This window comes from Saimiri boliviensis (genome assembly GCF_048565385.1).
Source record: "Saimiri boliviensis isolate mSaiBol1 chromosome 19 unlocalized genomic scaffold, mSaiBol1.pri SUPER_19_unloc_3, whole genome shotgun sequence".
In the NCBI taxonomy this organism is placed as follows: domain Eukaryota; kingdom Metazoa; phylum Chordata; class Mammalia; order Primates; family Cebidae; genus Saimiri; species Saimiri boliviensis.
In genome coordinates this window covers 843,630-864,121 of record NW_027412504.1, presented here as the reverse complement: position 1 = coordinate 864,121, position 20,492 = coordinate 843,630, and the positions used below count along the sequence as shown (strand labels likewise).

Here is a 20,492-nt window from a genome sequence, read left to right as displayed (position 1 = left end):
TCTTCTTCCAACACTTCCTCCTACCCCACAAAAATGAAATGAAACCATGAACAAGCCAAGGAGGAGAGCTGGAATCTGGCATCTATGAAAGACACACCTTGTTCTAGCCTCAAGACAGTTTCACACCAAATGGCTTTAAATTCCTTTCCAAAGCTCTGATGTCCAAATTGAAAAATAATTTTCCTTTTTCATCAAAAGCCAGCAGTTAAAGATGCAGAACCTGAAACTCCTAGGAGCTCATGAGTTCTCACATGTGCGCAAATGTTGCATGTGTCTGAACACATGCAGAGCAGAAATCTACCCATTATTTCTGGGAAGGTCATCTCAACTCTGTTGCAGAGGTTACTGTGGGTCACTTTAGAATGTAGTTATTACCACTAAACAGACTTCCAGCCACACACAGCTGGCGCTAAGCTGCTGGTCTCTGAGCCCAAGAAAGGCTCCTTTTTTGCAGAAAACCGGCTCAGGGCCTGGGGGTGGCTGGTGCCCCAGTCTTGGCACAGAGGGAACTGCAGGCACTGCTTCACCCAGGAGCTAAGGGCTTCGACCCAAATGGAACAAAGGCACCTTCCTCACACAAGCCTCATCCAAGAAAAAAGAGCAGTGGGAAATGGTGGGGTGGTGGCCGTGGCGCATGTGGACGAAGGCTAGGACACAAGCCCCTGCTCTCAGTGCCCTAGCCCATCAGGTTGGGAAGTCCCACGCTCTCCCTCGCTCTGAGGCCATCCCAGAACTACCTTTTGCTGCTTAGGCGCCTTCCGACCAAGTCTCCGATTTGCTCTAGTCGGGGGAGACCGCACCCAGGCAAACCCAGACTGTCCAGCGAAGACGGAGCCCACCCCTGCCTGGGCGCCAGACTCATCAGCTGCTTGGAGCTCAGGGACTAGGTCCCAGGCCGGACTGCAGAGGCCTGTCAAGTTACACCTTGCATCCCAGCGCCCCAGGACCCCGGGTGGGTGGCAGCAAGGAGCAGGCGCCCAGGTAGGCTAGCACTCCGCGCTGAGGCCGAGATGGACAGAACCCAGGACTACCGCATGGAGGGCAAGGTGGTCGGGGCGGCCCCCAAGGTGCCCGGTGCTGGAGCCAACAGGTACCGGAGTCGTCTGCCGATTGCCCTCTTGAGTCCGAACACCAACACCGGGGCCCGCAACACCCGGAATTTCGGGCACCCTGGAGAGGGGCGAGGACCTAAGGAAGAAGGGAGGCGAGGGAACAGCGGTAAGCGGGTGAGCGGACGACCCTGCGGCGGCACTCACCTTTCGCTGGGCCGACACCGACACCCCGCAGCCCCGCGGTGAGGCACCTCCGCACCGCTCGGGGGGCTTCCTCCTATGCCCGCAGGGAGGGGGCGGCTCAGAACGGAGCTGGCAGCCCTCAGCCTCTTGCTCACACCCTCAGCCGGCAGCCGCTTTCCCATGGTGGCATCCTGGCTGCCACAGCGCCCCCGGGCCGCTCCCCACGCGCCCTCCGGTACCAGCACGAGACCCCTCGTCCACTCAGAGCGCGATCTGGGCTCGGCCTTCCTGTCCTCGTTCTCTGCTTCCGTCTGGGGACGTGTGCCCAGCACCCCCTGCACCCCGCGCTTCTCTACCTCCCCTGATCCCGCTGGCCGCTAGGGCTCAGCCCTTGTGCGCGGCTGCCTCGCTGAGCCCCGGAGCCCAATGGCCGAGGCCTGCCGGAGTTGCCTGCTTAGAAACTCCCTGCAGCTCTGGTCTCATCCCTGCAGCTCTGGCCCCGGGACCTTGCGACCGCCGCAATACCGTCCCCGCTCTGCCTGCGCCCGAGTTCAGGAGCCGGGCTTCTGGGCTCACCTGGGCCGCCTGCGGTGGAGCCCCCACCACCACCCTCCGCCACTCCAGTGGCTCCTTAGGTTTCAAAGCTGCACAACCTGAGGAACGCCTTGGCCGTGCGCACACACACAAGCACGCACGCACGCCCTTGCACAGCACACACAGGCAGACACGCGGGGGCGAGCAGACGGTGCTCCTTCCTTCCCTTCCCAAAGGAGCTGCCTACATTAACTCCAGTAAACTGCTCCTTGGCAGAGGACGACTCAATCCAGCGCCTGCTGCCTTCACTGCTTCGTCCCAGGAACCCACACCCTAGGGTTGCTATCAGAACCTGAGCCCAGGAGGGAAAGTGGGGAGCCGAGGTGGAGGAGTCAATGGTCAAAACTTTGTGTGGGGGGGGGAGGATTCTGCGTGACCGCCCTGGCGACATCCAGGAGGCACGGCTGCCGCAGGGCATCGTCCACCCACCATGGATCCCATTCCCCCAGGACCTGAGAAGATGTGGCGGGGCCCCCACGGATGGGAGGGAGAGGGCTCTTGGGCACAGGTGTGAGCTACAAATTCGCAGACTGTCAACAGCCAGTCCTTGTGCCGACCTCTGCTGAGTCTGCCCAGACAGAGACCTCTCTCTCCCCTGCCCCAGGTCTCAAGAGCAACACATTTGCTTGGAGTCAGCAGTCACCTTTCCTAGTCCTCACCTGTCTGTCTCCCAGGAGCTGATGGAATACACAGTGCAACCAAGGTCTGTCTTGGGAAGAAAAAGAAGCAAGCAGCAAGGTGGGTCTCAGACTATTCCGTAGGCAGGTTAGACGCTTGCCAGTCTTTATCTGCTGCTCCCAAAAGTGTGCCAATAAAGAAGGAACAACAAACGTGGCTGAAGCAGGCTAGCTCTTCCTTACAGCACCCTCCTTTCCCGGGTCCCCAGTTTCTTGTCCCCTCTTGTGACAGAGAGACTGCTTACCAGCTCAGAGGCCTCCAATTCCCAGAAGCAGAGAAAAGATACATGCGAAAATTCTCGCAGCAATCAGGAACAAAAGCAGGCAATGCTGCTCAAAACCTCTTATCCAAAGAGCTCAGCAATCACCTCTCCACTGTTTGGTTCAACTGCCAGGGAAATTTGGGCATTTTTTTCCTGCAAGCCCGCATCACAATCAGGATCGTGTGTGTGTGTGTGTGTGTGTGTGTGTGTGCGCGCGCGCCTTTTGGCTTAACTTGTCGCCTGGGGGTAGTTTCACAGTCCCTGAAGCACTTGTGAGTGCCATGCCTTTGGCATTTAGCATTTGCTAACATATATTATCACCATCTTGTATGGACCCTACTTCCCTAGTAATCTTTTTAAATGTTTTTTATTTGTTATTTTTGTAGGTACATGGTTGGTGTACCTACTTGTGGGGTACATGAGATGTTTTGATACAGGCATAAATTTGTATAGTCATATATGTATATATTCATATATAAATTATTTTATATGGTGTTAATATAAATATTTATGAAAATAATATATAATAGGACATATTACATAATATATATTATATTCTATTATGGCACATGTATAATATAGGTTATAGTATATGTACTTTTTTTTTTGAGACAGAGTTTCGCTCTTGTTACCCAGGCTGGAGTGCAATGGCGTGATCTCAGCTCACCGCAACCTCTGCCTCCTGGGCTCAGGCAATTCTCCTGCCTCAGCCTCCTAAGTAGCTGGGATTACAGGCACGCACCACCACGCCCAGCTAGTTTTTTGTATTTTTAGTAGAGATAGGGTTTCACCATGTTGACCAGGATGGTCTCGACCTCTGGACCTCGTGATCCACCCGCCTTGGCCTCCCAAAGTGCTGGGATTACAGGCTTGAGCCACCGCACCTGGCCTGTACTATTAATATATTTATACATAATATATGTAATATACATATATTGTATAATTATTATGATTCTATTATATAATTCATCCAAACTAAGGAATCAGAGGGAAAGATCTTATGAAATAAGCTCATCATGGAGAACAGGATATCTATCCCCTCAAGTGTTTATTCTCTGAGTTACAAACAATCCAATTACACTCTTTAAGTTATTGTAAAATATATGGGTTATTATTGACTATAGCCACCCTGTTGTGCTACCAAATAGTAGGTCTTATGCATTCTTTTTAACTTTTTTTAACCTATTAACCATTCCTAGCTACCCAAGATCCTTGTCCCCCACCATACCCCCCCTCCACCCTTCCAGCTTCTGGTAACCATATGTATGTCCATGAGTTCAATTGTTTTGATTTTTACATCCCATGAAGTGAAAACATGTGATGTTTGTCTTTCTGTGCCTGGCTTATTTTACTTAACATAATGATCTCCACTTCCATCCGTGTAGTTACAAATGACTGGATCTCATTCTTTTTTATGGCTGAATAGTGCTCCATTGTGTACATATACCACATTTTCTTTATCCATTCATCTGTTGATGGACACCTGGGTTGCTTCCAAATCTTAATTATTGTAAACAGTGCTGCAAACAAACATCAGAGTGAGATGCCTCTTTGACATGCTAATGTCTTTTCTTTGGAGTGTACATCAGCAGTGGGATTGCTGGGTCATATGTTCCCTAGCAATATTGTAACTAAGATGTATCAGGTACCACTCTTAGGGACTTGCTGAGTGTCACTCCCCTACCCCAGCATGAAAACAGAAAAAATCTTTCTTTGAGTTCCTTCAAAGAAATTCCAGGTACCTAGCTAGTCCTGAGAAGTAAACCAGCAACTTTGCAAACAATAAGGTCATTGTAGCTTAAAACAATAGCCAAGGAAGTTAGAGTCAAGAAATGTTTTTGTTCCCTGTATCATTCTGTTCTCATGCTACTAATAAAGACATACCCAAGAGTGGGTAATTTAAAAGAAAAGGGGTTTAATGGACTCACAGTTCCACATGGCTGTGGAGGCCTCACAATCATGGCAGAAGGTAAATGAGAAGCAAAGTCACATCTTACATGACGTCAGGCAAGAGAGCTTGTGCAGGGGAACTCGCATTGATAAAACCATCAGATCTCGTAGGACTTATTCACTACCATTGGGGACACCTGATTCAATTAGTATGATTCAATTATCTCTCACCAGATCCCTCCCATGACACATGGGAATTACGGGAGCTACAAGTCAAGATGAGATTTGGATGGGGACACAGTCAACCCAAATCACTCCCTATAGAATCTAAACATAACATCTTAGTGTGTGTCCTTGAGTTGTTTTTCAGAAACCTAGACTCCCATTAAACCGATCAACTAGCACATAGACCTCCGATAAAAAGGAAATGAGGACTAAACTCTGTGATTGGAGTTCTTGTTCTAAATTTCTTCCTGAGGGATCTGGAGGAAGCCACACTCACAGGCCAGAGTGAACATTCTTTTCTGCAGACCCCATATTTTTAGACAAAGCTTCACCTCCTTAACTAATCACAAATCAGAAAATCTTTTTTTTTTTTTTTTTTTTTTTTTTTTTGAGACGGAGTTTCGCTCTTGTTACCCAGGCTGGAGTGCAATGGCGCGATCTCGGCTCACCGCAACCTCCGCCTCCTGGGTTCAGGCAACTCTCCTGCCTCAGCCTCCTGAGTAGCTGGGATTACAGGCATGCGCCACCATGCCCAGCTAATTTTTTGTATTTTTAGTAGAGATGGGGTTTCACCATGTTGATCGAGATGGTCTCGATCTCTTGACCTCGTGATCCACCCGCCTCAGCCTCCCAAAGTGCTGGGATTACAGGCTTGAGCCACCACGCCCGGCTGAGGCTTCATGTATTGATTTATGGCTTTGCCTGTCGCCTCTGCCTCCCACCTTTAAAAATCTTTCCCTGTAAGCCAACTGGGTGGTTGGAACTTGAGCATGAGCTGCCTGATTCTCCTTGCTTGGTGCCCTGCAAATAAATGCCTTCCTTTCTCCTCCTGCAAAACCTTGATGTGGATAGCTAGTCTTACTGTGCTGGGTGAGCAGCCCCAGTTCCTCTGAACAATGTGACATGCTTGAGCCACTGCTTGAGTTTTATGTACCTAGTTCAGAGATGTGCATAGAAGGTGATATGGTTTGGCTCTGTGTCCCCTCCCAAATCACATCTTGACTTGTACTCCCATAATTACCACATGTTGTGGGATGGACCTGGTGGGAGATAATTAAATCGTGGGGGTAGTTTCTCCCATACTGTTTTCATGGTAGTGAATAAGTCTCATGAGACCTGATGGTTTTATAAGAGGAAATCCCTTTCACTTGGCTCTCTCACTCTGTCTCTTGTCTGCCGCCATGTGAGATGCACCTTTCACCTTCCACCATGATTGTGAGGCCTCCTAGCCATGTGGAACTGTGAGTTCCAGGGCCCCAATTCCGGTACCTGATTTAGAAGTGGCCAGCAACCTGGGGTGCTACTTGGTGGAGGGGAGCTGGGGCGACTGCAGCTGCATCTCTGTCTTCCAGTGCTGCCTTCAGATCTTCATGCCACAAACAGTGACCTGGGCCAAGTCACTTTCCTGAATGGTGTCTTTAGGAGGGCATGTTCCTGAACTGTGAGGGGTGGTTGTACGGCAACTCTCCACAAACTTTTCCTAGGAATAGGGTAGAGTGCATTGTGCCCCTTCTGGGTAGACGTAAGGCCCCAAGTGAGAATCCAGGCCTCAGTCAATATTCATGACCCAAGTGGAGACCTGGGTTCCAGGCAGACATCAGGTCTTAAGTGGACAGTCCTAGGTGAATGTTGGATATTAAACACCATGTTGACACTATGTCTTAGGTGTATACCAGTTCCCAGGTGGATTCCAGTTTCCAAATGGACATCAGGCACAAGGTGGACATCAAGTTCCCAGTTGACAAATAGGTTCCAGGTGGACACCAGGCTCCAGTTGAACATCAGGCCCAGGTGGATGCTCATGCCCCGTGCTCATACCTGGGCATCAGGTATACATGAGGCCCCAGGTGAATACTTGTGTTCCTCCTGGTAAACATTAGACCCCAAGTGGACACCCTGGCTCCAGGTGGATATATGGCCTCAGGTGGCCATCAGGTCTCAGGTGCACCCTGGACTTGAAATATACATCAGGCACCAGGGTTTATACCCAGGCCTCAGTTGGACAGAATGTCCCAGATGGACTCAGGCACAAGGAGGATACCAAGGCTTCAGGGGTATACCCAGGCCTCATGTGGCTATAAGGCCTTAGGTGAAAATCAGGCCCTAGTTGGGTACCTGGTCTTCAAGTGGACATAGTAATGCCCCAGGCAGACCCCAGGCTTTGGATGGATACCAGGATCCAGGTGAACACGAAGGCTCCAGGTGAACACCAAGCCCCAGGTGAACCCCAGACCTCAGGTGGACATTAGGCCTCTGGTGGAGACCTATACTACAGGTTGACATCAAGCCTCAAGTGACCACCAGACCCCTGGTGGTTATGTAGGTCCCAGGTGGATATCAGGCATCAGATTGATTCTCAGGGCTCAGGTGAATACCAGGCCACAGAATAATAATAGTCTCAAGGTGGATATAGCCTCCCAGTGAACACCATATCCCAGGTGGATACCCAGTCTGATGTCCACCTGCAGACCAGAGTTCATCTAGGGACTGATTTCTCTTTGGGGCCTGGGTATCTTTCTGGGACCTATAATCTGCCTGGGGTCTGGTGTTTACCTGGGGATGAGTATTTATCTTGGGTCTGATGTCTACCTGGGGCCTGATGTTCACCTGGGGCCTTCTGTTTACCTAGGGCCTGATTTCCATCTTGAGATTTGGTGTCTACCTGGGGCCTGTGTGACTTGGTGTCAACTGGGATATGGTGCCTGATGTACACCTTGAGTCTAGTGTTCCCTTGGGGCCTGATAGCTACCTTAGGCCTGTTGTTCACCTGGGGCCAGGTGTTGTGCTTGGCCCTAATGTCTGCTTGGAGCCTGGTTTACCAGGGGGTTTTGATTCCCACCTGGGGCCTGAGTCTGTAACCCTGCTGTGGCTTTGGATTCAATCTGCAGCCTGTTGTTCACCAGGCACCTAGGTACCACATGAGGCCTGGTGTCACCCTGGGGCCTGATGTTCATCTGGGGCCTGGTGTCGACCTGGGGTGTGGGTTTTTACCTGGACCCTAATAATTTAGATGTGCCCCGGTGTTTACCGAGTTCCTAGGTGTCAGTTTTTGTGTTAATTTCCACCACGAGCCTGGTGTCCACCTGAAGCCTGGGTGTCACCTTAGGGACTGAAGTCTACCTGGGGTCTTGTGCTTATCTGGGGACTAGATGTCCACTTGGAGCCTAGGTATCCATCTAGGTCTGAATTTCACTTGGGGTCTGATGTCCATTTGGAGTGAAGTGTCCACTTGAGTCCTCATGTAAACCTGGGGCCCAGGTGTCAGCCTTAAGCCTGATATTCACCTGGGGGCCTATGTCCACAGTGGGACTGGCTATTCACCTGGTGCCACATGTGCACATGGGGCCTGAGTGTTTACCTGTGGCCTGATACCTAGTTGGGGCTTGGGTATCCTCTTGGGGCCTGATGTGCCCCTATGACCTGGTGTGTAACTGGGACCTGGGTGTCAGCCTGGCACGTGAATTCAACATCCATTGGGGGCCTGGCATTTAGCTGGGCTTGATACCCACCTGAAGCCTGGGTGTTTAGGTGTGGCCTATTACCTTTCTGTGGCCTGGTGTTTATCTGGAGCCTGATGTTTACCAGACTACCTAGGTATCCACATGGGGTCAAATGTCTCTCTGGGTCTGATGTTAATTTGTTGTTTGGTGTTCACCAAGGGCTTGGGCATCCACCTGTTGACTGATGTTCAGCTGGGGCATAGATATTCACCTGAGGCCCAAGGGTCCACCTGGGGCCTTGTGTCTACCTGAGGCCTAATAATCCCCATGGGGCCTGGTTTTTACTGGAGGCCTAGGTGTGAACCCATATCCTGTTCACCTTAGGCCAGGTGTTAACCTGGAGCCTGGGTGTCAACCTGGGGCCAGACATCCTCCTGGGGCCCTGTATCCACTTGTAGATGGGATGTCCAGTTGAGTTCTGATGTCCACCTAAGGCCTGGTGGTGAAATGTAAAGGAGAGCCTGAAAAGCTATCAAGCCAAGTGAAACAAGGAGAGGAAGGTTATTCCATTCCGGCAATGAGAAGAATGTGAGCCCAGAGATGGAGCAATGAACAGCTCAGTATACATTGAAATCTGCAAGAGGGATGTAAGTTGTGCATGCCCTGCAATACCAGACCAGGGACGGGAGGATGCATTTCAACCTGCCTTTCGCTTTCTCCTCTAACATCACAGGAAGTCAGACTTACTCTTTGTAGGTCAGAGTTGAGTGTTATGTAACATAAACACTTGCGGGAAATGAAGTGGAAACACTTTTCGTAGATAGAAGAAGCAGCACTTGCAAAATTTAGAAATGTGAGGGAACATAAATTGGGAATGATTTTGTCTTTAAAACAATTAGTTCGTAATACTTTAGTTTCTTATTTATTTATTTATTTATTTATTTATTTATTTACTTTTGAGACAGAGTCTTGCTCTGTTGCCCAGGCTGGAGTGCAGTGGCGTGATCTTGGCTCACTGCAACCTTCACTTTCTGGGTTCAAGTGATTCTCCTGCCTAAGCCTCCTGAGTAGTTGGGATTACAGGCACAAGCCACCACACCCAACTAATTTTTGTATTTTTAGTGGAGACAGGGTTTCCCCACGTTGGTCAGGCCTTGTGATCACCTGCCTTGGCCTCCCAAAGTCCTACGATTACAGGCGTGAGCCACTGTTCCTGGCCAATACTTTAGTTTCATACTGTTTATTTTATGCTATGGTTTAGCTTTTCATGCATTTATTTAACAAACAGATTTAAAGGAACAGTTAATATTTTTTCAAGTCAGGGATTATAGATAATGAAGAAAACATTTGTGTTGGATAAATACTTACATTTTTGTCTGTGTTACAAACCAGTTTTCCTTTCTTTCTTTCTTTTTTCCTTTTTTTTTTTTTTTTGAGACGGAGTCTTGTTCTGTCACCAGGGTGGAGTACAGTGGCGCAATCCCAGCTCACTGCAACCTCCGCTTCCTGGTTTCAAGCGATTCTTCCACCTCAGCCTCCCGAGTAGCTGGGACCACGGGCACATGACACCACACCTGGCTAATTTTTGTATTTTTAGTGGAGATGGGGTTTCACCATGTTGGCCAGGATGGTCTCGATCTCTTGACCTCCTGATCCACCCCCCTTAGCCTTCCAAAGTGCTGGGATTACAAGCGTGAGCCACCGCACCCAGCCCAGTTTTTCTTACTTTGTAATATTTTTTTTTTCAATTCTGTTTCAGACCACACATAAATTTCAGTGTTAGAACTAAGCGTATGTCTGATGATGATGAAAAGTGTGCAGTATTTAGCAATTCCTGGAGATCTAAAAGACATACAGGTTTTTGTAAGCTGGTTGGTTATTACATGAGTACTTATATTTGATGTGTTTAGATGAAGTGATTCTGCTTATGGCATGAGAACCAAGATCTTGTAGGGATAGCATTTCCAGGTGTCTAGTTACAATATATATGTATTTTTTTGCTTGGAGAACTGTTGTGTTCAGCTTTATCCCAGATATCTTTTCTGGGTTTATACCCAAAAGCACTGTACTGGGGTCTACATTACTTCAACACATGCAAGTGACGTGATAGGATATTTAATCTTTTTCATGTATGTTTACTAGAAGTCATTGAGTAGAGGAATTTTACCTCTCTGAATGGAAGGGGATTACAATATGAGCCGCCTTTAACTGTCCAGACTGGTGAGGATAACCACTTTCTGGTAACCACTTCATAGACTTCTGTTTCTTTCGTTCAGAGTACAATCTTAATTTGTAAATATATTTCAGTATATTTACTTTATTATGCCTGCTTACCCTACTAGATTGTGTAAGCTCCCTGAGATCAGGATCCATGCACATCTCTTGTCTCTCTTGTATCCCTGGCACAGTGCCTACCTCATAGTAAGCCCTTAATAAATACTTGTTGAATCAAACTCAAGTGATTACATAAACTACACACCCAATATGTGCCAAATATTTTATGAATGAAAGAGAAACATTGAGACAGCATTTTGTAATTGTATTGGTGTTTGAAGGAGTACTTGGTGAACACAGGTTTTGCTAGCACAACTTTCAGCACATACTGCATGAGTAAATCTGGGAGTATCTCTGTTTTCTCTCTCAGACATCCCCTAAAGCTATAGTGAAAATGTGCCTGTGGCAGAGATGCTAATTCCTCTTCCTATGCTATTACTATTCCTCTCTTTCCCAGTACCTGCCTCAGTGGAATGTGTGTGCAGTTCAAGGTGTATGGGGCTGAGGAAGGTGGCACAACTTGTTCCATGAATGCAGTCTTCCAGCAGTCTCTATGCAGCCTGGGCTCCCTGAGGGGAATCCCTTCCTTTGTCCTGTTGGGTGTGATAGATGTGTATAGATGTGTATGTGTATTGTCTGAAAATTGTTTCAAACATTTTTATTACTTTTAGAGTTTGCTAAAACTAGACATAACTTAGAAGTACTCTAGTAGTTTCTGAAATCTGTATAGACATGTTGTTCATGGTCACACATTTCAATAAATCTGCTGTTGTGATAAGCTGCCTGTATAACAGATGAACTTGACCTAATGTGATTTTTGAACTCCAGAGCTACTCTCAAATTAAGTTATATAAAATTACTAACACCGTATTTTTGAAGTATGTTCCAGCCTGGGCAACATAGTGAGACCTTATCTCTACAGAAAAATTAAAAAACTGACCAGGTGTGGTTGGCATGTCCCTGTAGTCCCAGCTGCTTAAGAGTTGGAAGGAAGAAGATTGCTTGAGCCCAGGAGTTCAGGGGCTGCTGCAGTCAGCTGTGATTGCACCACTGCCTTCCAGCATGGGGATCAGAACAAGACCCTGTCTCTAAAAACAAGAAAGTAATGTATAGGCTCGATCTCAGAAATTTTAAATAATGTGATAATAGCTTATGATATGGCAGTCAGTGATACTGAAAGTTTCTCATTTATGTTGTGTTGCACTTACCTGTTGAGGAGATCCTGGTATTAGACTGATTTTTCCTAATTGATCAGAGGCTCAAAGACATGATGCGTTCATAATTATACCAGCTAGGAAGTATTGAAACTGAATATGTGTAGTTGTTGTCATGTTTGAGCATACATGAGCATTCCAAGAAAGCAATGTGGGTGCTCACGAGTACATCTGTCAAGGCTTTCTGTGAAGTCTGTGTACATACTTCTAACTTAAGTTTTATTATTCCTTATTAGTCATTACTTTTAGAGGATGATGACACAGACAATCCAGAGGACAGCATGTCCTACCACATGCAGTGTCCCTTTTGAATCTTCGATGGAAAGCAAGCTGCAGTGTAATGTGTCTGAGAACTTCTGGAAGGCATTTCACCTCATTACTCTTTAGATTTAAGGCTGCTGTATATTTTGAGTTTGGCTCCACTGTTTCCCTGGTGATAATCATTTTTGGTCTTTAACTCCAGACTAATTCCATCACCAAGAACCTATAAAAAGATTGTCTCTACCATTCTTCTTGAAATTGGTAGTTGGGTTCAAATGACTAGAATGTTGAGAACGGTCATTCATAATTCCTAGGGATTTGCTAATAGTAATTATTTTCAGTATTTTTTATGATTTTTTTTAGCTCTTGGAAATATTTGTTCAGATCTTTCCTCTAAAAGAACATTATTTTTCAATGCTGCTTTACTGTGTTTCACACATTGAAGGATGACCTTATGTTTTATTTCATAGGTTGGTTAGTTTCTAAGAGAGAAACCCCGCATCTCATGGCCTTAGATCTCATGCTGTACCTACTTATGGTAAAGGGTCCAGGGAAAAGCACAGATGGCTGAATAGAAGTACATCTTTCTTCAGTAAAAGCTTTCACATCCTAATAGTGAACTTGGTTGTGAGAAGCATTTAAGTGCTCTTTCACATTACCTTTCTATTGCATTTGGGAATTATTACTTTTTGTTTGTTTTCTTTTTAAAGTGTTTGCAGTTATCCACTTCGGGCCCACTCCAGGCCTTCACAGCTGTTCTCATTAGGCCCAGCCCAGTTATTCATAGCTGTTTTCCTTGGGCCCAGACAAATTGTACACATCAATCCTTTTGGGATGGAAGAAGTACTTGACTGTAACTGGGTTCACTGCCTCAGTGTGAGATGTCTTTGGGACCCAAGCTTCAGTGTCCTGCTCTGTAGCCATGTAACTAGCTGGCAGGTGAACCCCTTAATCACAACAAAAAGAAGTCTTTCAGAAAACCAAGGTTTTAAGCTGAAAAAAGAAACCAGTCCACCCTGCTGTGCAACAGTGTAACCAGAAATCACATCTCTCATCTAGTTCTGATTTTGTACCCATTTGGAATCCTCCCACGCAGCCTCAGGTAGCCACCATTGAAGTTTCTGCATCTAGGAGATTGACCTTGTTACATCCCACATGCCATCTTTCTTTCTGTGCATGCTGATTTCATTCCACCTGGTGTCCTCCAGGGTTCTCCACCTTGCTGGAGAAGAAAATGAAACCTTCTACACTCACTTTGAAAAGAAAAACACTAGAGAAGACACAGTGAAGAAACTCTATAGAAGCTCCCACCTCAGCAATCAGCACTGGGAACAGGAGCTGTTTCTTCCCCAGGATGCAACCCAAGTCACCTAAAAGCTTCCAGTGGCACCTGGTGGGTCCTGAGGGAAGGAGACTGTGAACACCTGAGCTGGATGTAAGAAGGAAAGCTATTTACACTTGGTCTGGGAACCTATAAGCCTGTCAGTGAACAACTAGGCTGGCCCCGGTTTGGATGGCTATGAAAATCTTGGCTCAACCCAATTCAGACAGCTGTGAATATCTGGGCTTGGCCCAAGAAGGAGAGCTATTGAGCCCTGCGCCGCATCCCCATAAGAAGGAATGTAAGTTCCTGGGCTGGCTCAGATGAGAACAGCTCTGAGCACCTGTGGGCTCCAATGAGGACAGCTGTGAACACCTGGGCTGCCCACTCTTAGACGGCTGTGAGCAACTGGACCGAGCCAGTGAGAACAGCTGTGAACCATGGGCTGTGCCAGCGCAGACAGGTTTGAAAACCTCATCTGCCCTGATGAGGACTGTTGTGAACTCCTGGGCTCGGCCCCGTGAGTACAGCTGTGAACACTTGGACTGGCCTCAGTGAGGATGGCAAGGAAGACTTTTTGGAGACCTAGTAAGGACACCTGTGATCACCTGAGGTGGGCCTACTGAGGACAGCTGTGATCACTGGCTGACCCTGATTAGGAAGGCTGTGAACAGCAAGCCTAGGCCACAGTAGAACAGCTGTGAATATCTGGTTGTCCCTGTGAGGATGGCTGTGAACACCTTGACTGAGCACAGTGAGGACAGCAGTGAATACCTCATCTGGAGCTGGTGGGATGGCCATGAACACCTGAGCATTCACATCTTCCCTTCCCGCTGTTAGGAGTGGATGCTAGGTGGTTGTTAATGCCAGTTTACCCTGCTGTGTGACAGTACAACCAGAATTCATGCCTCTCATTTAAGCGTGACTCTCTAGTGATTGGTAGCCCTCCCCCGCAGCCTCAGGTAGACACCATTGAAGTCGCTGATTCTGGGAGATGAACTTGTTTAGATTTGACATGCCTTGTTTGTCTTTCTCTGCCTGTCTCATTTTGTTTGACCCAGTGTCCTCGTTTCTCTGCCTTGCCAGAAGTGAGGTGATGTTCTGAAGTTCAATGACTGAAGGGTACTCCGTGTGCATACATCCTGCAGTTTCTGCGTCCCTCCGCCTGGGGAATGAACAGGTAGGCTGACCCCATTCCTTGGCTCTTGTGAGCAAATGCTTCATGAAACAGAGGAAGGCAGACATCTCCTTAGGGACTGGTTTCCTTTTCTGTAAATTTCTACCCAGTGCTGAGGTGGCTAAATGAACTGGTATTTGTAGTTTCAACTTTGTGAGAAACCTCCTACTTTATTTTTCCACAGCATATATAATACTTTACACTGCCCACGAGAGTGAAGTAGAGTTTTTCTTTCTGCAAGTCTATCCTGGCCCCTGCCTTGAAAAACTTGCATTGCCTTTTGGGTAATACTTATTCTCAGTGAGGTTTGCCCTCAGTGGGGCATGTGAGTGTCGCTTTGATTTCTTGGGGGATGACTAGTGATGTGGAGAAAATTTTCTTTTCCCTGTGAGTCAGTTTTATGTCTTCTCTTCAGCAATGCCCCTACTGTTCCTTTGGGCACTTCTGACTTGTGGATTGGGTTTTATCTTGTGGCTCAGTATCCCTTGTTTCTTGTGTATGTTAGTTAAGGGTTCCTTTCAGAGACCTGATTTTTCATAATGTTCTCCCAGTCTGTAGGAGGCCTTCTCATTGGGTTTATTGTTTTGCCTCTTTTGCAGAGTCCCTAAAGTTGTCCTTAGTTTCAGGTGTTTATATTTTCTTTTTTTTTTCCCTCTTTCCTTTCTTCATTCACCATGTATCTTGCTTCTTAAAGCGGTGATTTCTGGGTCCTGTGAGGGGAAAGAGGAAGATGGCGAGGCTGTTGAACTGTCTGTGGGTATATTTTTCATAATTTGTTTTTGTTGCAGCTTGGGTGCTCGCATTCAAGTTGCCCCCAACTAAATACTCAGTGTGTTTTCCTTGGAGTTTTCTGGCCTCAGGATTTGACTTAAGTGTTCAGTTTATTGTGTGTTGATTTATTGGGTTCTGTGCAACACAAGGGTCCTGTTTCAGTTCTTTGCACATGAATACCCCTGTTTCTCAATGGTTGTGTCTTTGGTGTGCTTTTGAATAATGTGTTGACTGTCTGTTGTTTTGGGTGTGTGTTGTGGCTCCCTTATTTTTTCCATTTGGTTATGGCTCCACTGAGAATGGCTGTGAACACCTGGGCTAGGCCCAACATGAATGGTTCTGTACGGTTGTGTGATAAGGATGACTGTAAACTGTGACATTCACCCAGACCAGGATGGCTATCAACACATGGGCTGGCCCTGGTGAGGACAACTGTGAATACCTCTCTTGAGCCCAATAAGAACAGCGATGACCACCTGGGCTAGGCCAAGTGAGGACAGCTGTTGATACCTGGACTAGCTGTAGTGAGGACCGCTGTGAAAACTTGAGCTGGAGGCTGGGCACGGTGGCTCATGCCTGTAATTCCAGCACTTTGGGAGGCAGAGGCAGGCAGATCACAAGGTCAGGAGTTCAAGACCAACCTGGCCAATATGGTGAAACCCTGTCTCTACTAAAAGTACAAAAATATAGCTTCGCATGGTGGCACATGCCTGTAATTCCAGCTACTCAGGAGGCTGAGGCAGGAGAATCACTTGAACCCGGGAGGCGGAGGTTGTAGTGACCTGAGATTGTACCACTGCACTCCAGCCTGGGTGACAGAGCGAGATTCAGTCTCAAAAAAAAAAAAAAAAAAAAAGAAAAAGAAAACAAACAAACAAAAAAGAAAACCTGAGCTGGGCCCAAAGAAAACAGCTCTGAAAACCTGGATTGGACCTAACTGAGGATGGCTGTGAATACCTGAGCCTGCCCCAATGAGGACAGATGTGATCACCTGGGCTGTCCTCATGAGGGTAGCCCTAATATTATACCTTGGCTAGATTCAGAGAGCAAAAATGTGAATGTCTAAGGTGTCCCTGACAAGGTCTACTATGAACGCCTAGGCTGGCTCCCATAAGGATGGCTGTGAGTACTTGAGCAGGGCACAATAAGATGGCTATGAACACTTGGACTTGCCCCGAAAAGGACCACTATAAACGCCTGGGCTGGGCCCAGCGAAAATGACTAGAAACCCTGGAATTGGGTCAGCTGAGGACGACTGTGAATGCTTAGGCTGGACCCAGTTAAGAGCTGGGAACTTCTGGCTTGGGAATAATGAGGATATCTATGAAAACCTGGACTTTGCCCAGAGAGGATGGTCATGAAAGCCTGGGCTGACCCCTAGCAGAAGGGCTTGGAACACATTGGATGGCCTCTATGAGGGTGGCCAGTAATACCTTGGCTAGCCCCGATTACCACAGTTGTGAACAAATTGACTAGTTCTGATGAGGATGACTCTGAATATCGAGGCTGCTGCCAATGTGGATGGCTGTGACCACGTAGGCTGGCCTTAATGAAGACCACTGTGAACACCTGTAAAGGCCCAGATGCGAACAGCTATGAACACCTGGGCTGCTCCCAATGAAGCTAGCTTTGAACAGCTGGGCTGGGCCAAGTGTAGACAGTAGTGGAAACCTGATTTGGCTCAGATGAAGATGGCTATGAGCACCTTGCCAGGCCCAGTGAGGGTGACTATATAATACCTTGGCTGGTACCAATTATGATTGTGAACACCTTGGCTGCCACCAGTGAGGATAGCTGTGAACACCTCAGCTGACGTCATGTGGATGGCTGTGACCACCTAACCTGGCCCTCGTGAGGACCTCTTTGAAAACTTAAACTTGATTCATTAAGGCCAGCTGGAAACACCTGGGCAGGTCCTCAGGTAAATGGGTCTGAACAGTTGGACTCTCCCCAGTGAGGACCACTATAAACAACTGTGCCAGGGCTATTAAGGAAGACGATTAACACCTGAACTGGGAACAGATGATGGCAGCGAACACTTGTCCTGATGAGGACAGCTGTGGTGAGCACCGAGGCAAGGCACAATGAGAACAGCTGTTAACACCTGGTCTTGGAGCCTGTGAGCATGACAGTGAACACTTAGCCCTGGAGAGGATGGCTGTAATCATCGAAGCTTGGCCCACTGAGGACAGCAGTCCACGTTTAGGCTGGCCGCAGTAAAGACAGCTGTTAACGCCTGGGCTAGGTCCCCATGAGGAGGACTGTCAATAGCTGGCCTGGCTCAGAGGAGGATGGCAGTGAGGACCTGTGTTGGCTCCACTGAGGACAGCTGTGAACACCTGTGCTTAGCCCAGTGAGGCTCGCTCTGATCACCTGGGCTGGCCATTGTTAGAACAGCTGCGATCACCAAAACTGGGCTGAAGATGGTTGAGAACACCTCAGCAGAGCTGATGAGGATGGCTATAAATACCGGGTTTTGCCCAGTGAGGATGGCTGTGAGTAATTGGGCTGGCCCTGATTAGGACGGAGTGAAGACCTGGGCTGGGCCCAATGGGAACAGCATTGAACACCTGGGCTGACCTTGATGTGGTCGGCTGTGCACACCTTGGCTGGGTCCAGTGAGGACAGCTATTGACACCTAAGCAGGGCCTCCATGAGGACAATGATGAACACCTAGATCAGGACAACTGAGGATAGCTGTGAACATCTGGGCTGAAGGCAATGTGGACAACTTTTAACACCTGGGCTGGTCCCAGTGAACATAACTTTGAACACCTGGGCTGGCCTCAGTGAGGATGGCCCTGATGAACACCTGGGCTGCCTCCCATGAAGATGGCTAGGATCACCCGGGTTGTGCCCTGGGCTTGTCTGACCCCTAGTCTGTGTTGGGCTGGAACCTTCTCTAGAGGCTCCCAGCTCTCTTCCCTTCACCTTCCACCCCAGCAGACCCTCAGGCCTTTTTTGTGCTCACTCCTTAAGCTCCCCTTGGACTCTGCTACAGAGGCTTGGCTTGGCTGCCTTGCGAAGGTGGAGACACATCTGATTCAGTCACTGCAGGGGGTGCCCCATGTGGCAACTGCTCCGCTGGGGCTGTTTGGGGCCCAGGACCCTCAGAGCAGAAGACTGGGCTTGTGTGCAGAAGGCAGCCTTGGGGTGCTGACTCCCCCAGTGCCCAGTTTCTGACAAAACTTAGCCATGCCCTGACACCTACCCACCCACGTCAGAGGGTTCTGTGACTTCTAAGGGTGTCAGAGGCAGGTCCTGGTCATGGTTCCACCATGAGTGTGAGAGGAGATTTCTGGGTCTCCATTTTTTGGCACAGAATGGGGAGAGGGATGTCTGTGTTCGCCAGTGGGTGGCTCAGGTGGCGTCTTGGGGGAAGAAGCCTCCAGGAAAAGAGGACTATGCAAAGACGGTGCCATCCAGGCCACCTGTCCTGGCTGGTGGCTCAGGAGGAGAGGTGACTGAAGAGTCCCTGCACCCCACATTGGTCCCCCCTGCTCTACATTTTGGGAAGAAGGAATTTGTCTGGGACTCACGCTGCACTGTCAAGATCATGACAGTTGTCCTCATTGGACACCAAGGAGGTAGCTGCCCTTGGCATTTATTGAGTGTCCAGTGTATGCACTAGGCTGTCCACGCATCTTCAGAAGCCAGCGTTTTCTTGATGGTTTGACAGAGAGGTGCTTAAACTGAGGGCACTAAAAATGGGACAGGCTGTCAGATTTTCCAGATGGAGCGACTGACTTGTTAGTGAAGTTGGGCTGTGGGGCCATGAGTTGAGGCAGTCGGCTCTCTAAATGAGGCTCCTGTGGACCACTCAGTCCAGCCTGCCCTAGGCCTTTGCTCCTCACTGGCTCAGTGCTGGGTATCAGGCCATGATAGGATGGGCAATCTGATGCCTCGGTGTGCCCCTTTTCTTTCATGGTTTAGACACAACTGTGCTGTATGAATGCTCCAATAGACATCATAAGACTGACAGAATGGAAGCTTTGTGACATCAAGGTACCAAATTGTAAACACCAGGCAAGGGTTGAGTCCCACACCCCTAAACTTAAGGAATAAACTGTTCTGACTGCCACAGGGTTTTCTTTTTCTTTAGCAGCTAAATAAGCACCGTTAAAACCATGATAGCTCAGCACCAGACACTGACTAACTGGCCCCTAACCCGTGTTCTAGCAGCCATAACTACAGCTCTGATGGGACAGGAGATTGTTTTTAGTAACGTTCTTGTATGAAGAGACTACCCACCACAGACTGGCTGTGGCCAGTTGATAGAGGCTGTGCACTTGTGTGCCTTGTGTCCCGAAAAGACCTTTTGAGGTAGAGAGCCTAATTGTAATACATTTAAACACTGTCTTTACCTCAAAGCGACCATGGGTCATATGTTACATGCATGTTTGGTCTGTACATGTGCATCAGGACCACTGTCATGAATATTCATAGCTCCTCCTGTAACCTGCCGAAAGTTTCTATTTAGCCAGATTATCCAGAGTAAAGCTCCTGCCCCGACTCCCTTCCATGTGCTGTGCCAGGCTCTTCCCTTGGTGGGAGACATGCTTCCCAGCCTGTGGGATGGCCCCTTTGTGGGCCGTGTGTAACCTTTTATAAGAAATAAAGTTTCTTGCTGAGCAGAAGCTCTTTAGTTCAATTAGGTCCAATACCAAGCCTCAGCAACACATGATTTACCCACATAGCAAGCCTTCACTTAAACTTGTGAATCTAAAGTAGAGGGAAAAAGCCCCCTCTCCATTTCCAAATTCATACATCATGTGATTGTTTAAGTTAACAGAGTGGATGAAACGGTTTGTTCATAGAGCAACATTTCAGGTCTAAACTACCTTTTGTTACCTGTTATCCTGTAACACTGGTTAGTTTCCCTGAATGTTTGTATGTACTTGTCAGTCAACTTACAGTGGCTGTTGCAGAAGTAAAACCCACAGTTATCTTACCCTTGGCCTGTGCCATAAAATGACAGGCCCTTTTTCACATATTTGAGAGGTATTTTGGGATTTTTAAACTGGAATATGCATGTGGCTTTTAAAACATGTTTGCAGTTTTCATGCTATTCTCCTTTTGAGAAGTGGAGTCTGTGCTCTCACTCACTGGTTAACCAGACTTGACACTAGTGCTTACTTTTCACTGGCAGA

At 47.9% G+C, this 20,492-nt stretch overlaps 1 protein-coding gene across 1 annotated transcript in view; it reads left to right on the top strand.

The window, feature by feature from the left end:
* Nucleotides 1-2,164: 2,164 nt before the first annotated feature.
* Nucleotides 2,165-20,492, top strand: part of LOC141583308 (uncharacterized) — a 31,695-nt gene continuing 13,367 nt past the window's right edge. Inside the window, exons 1-2 of the mRNA XM_074392551.1 lie at nt 2,165-2,337; nt 2,434-2,567. Of these exons, the coding sequence (XP_074248652.1) occupies nt 2,165-2,337; nt 2,434-2,567 (307 nt within the window). The remainder of the gene's footprint in view (nt 2,338-2,433; nt 2,568-20,492) is intronic.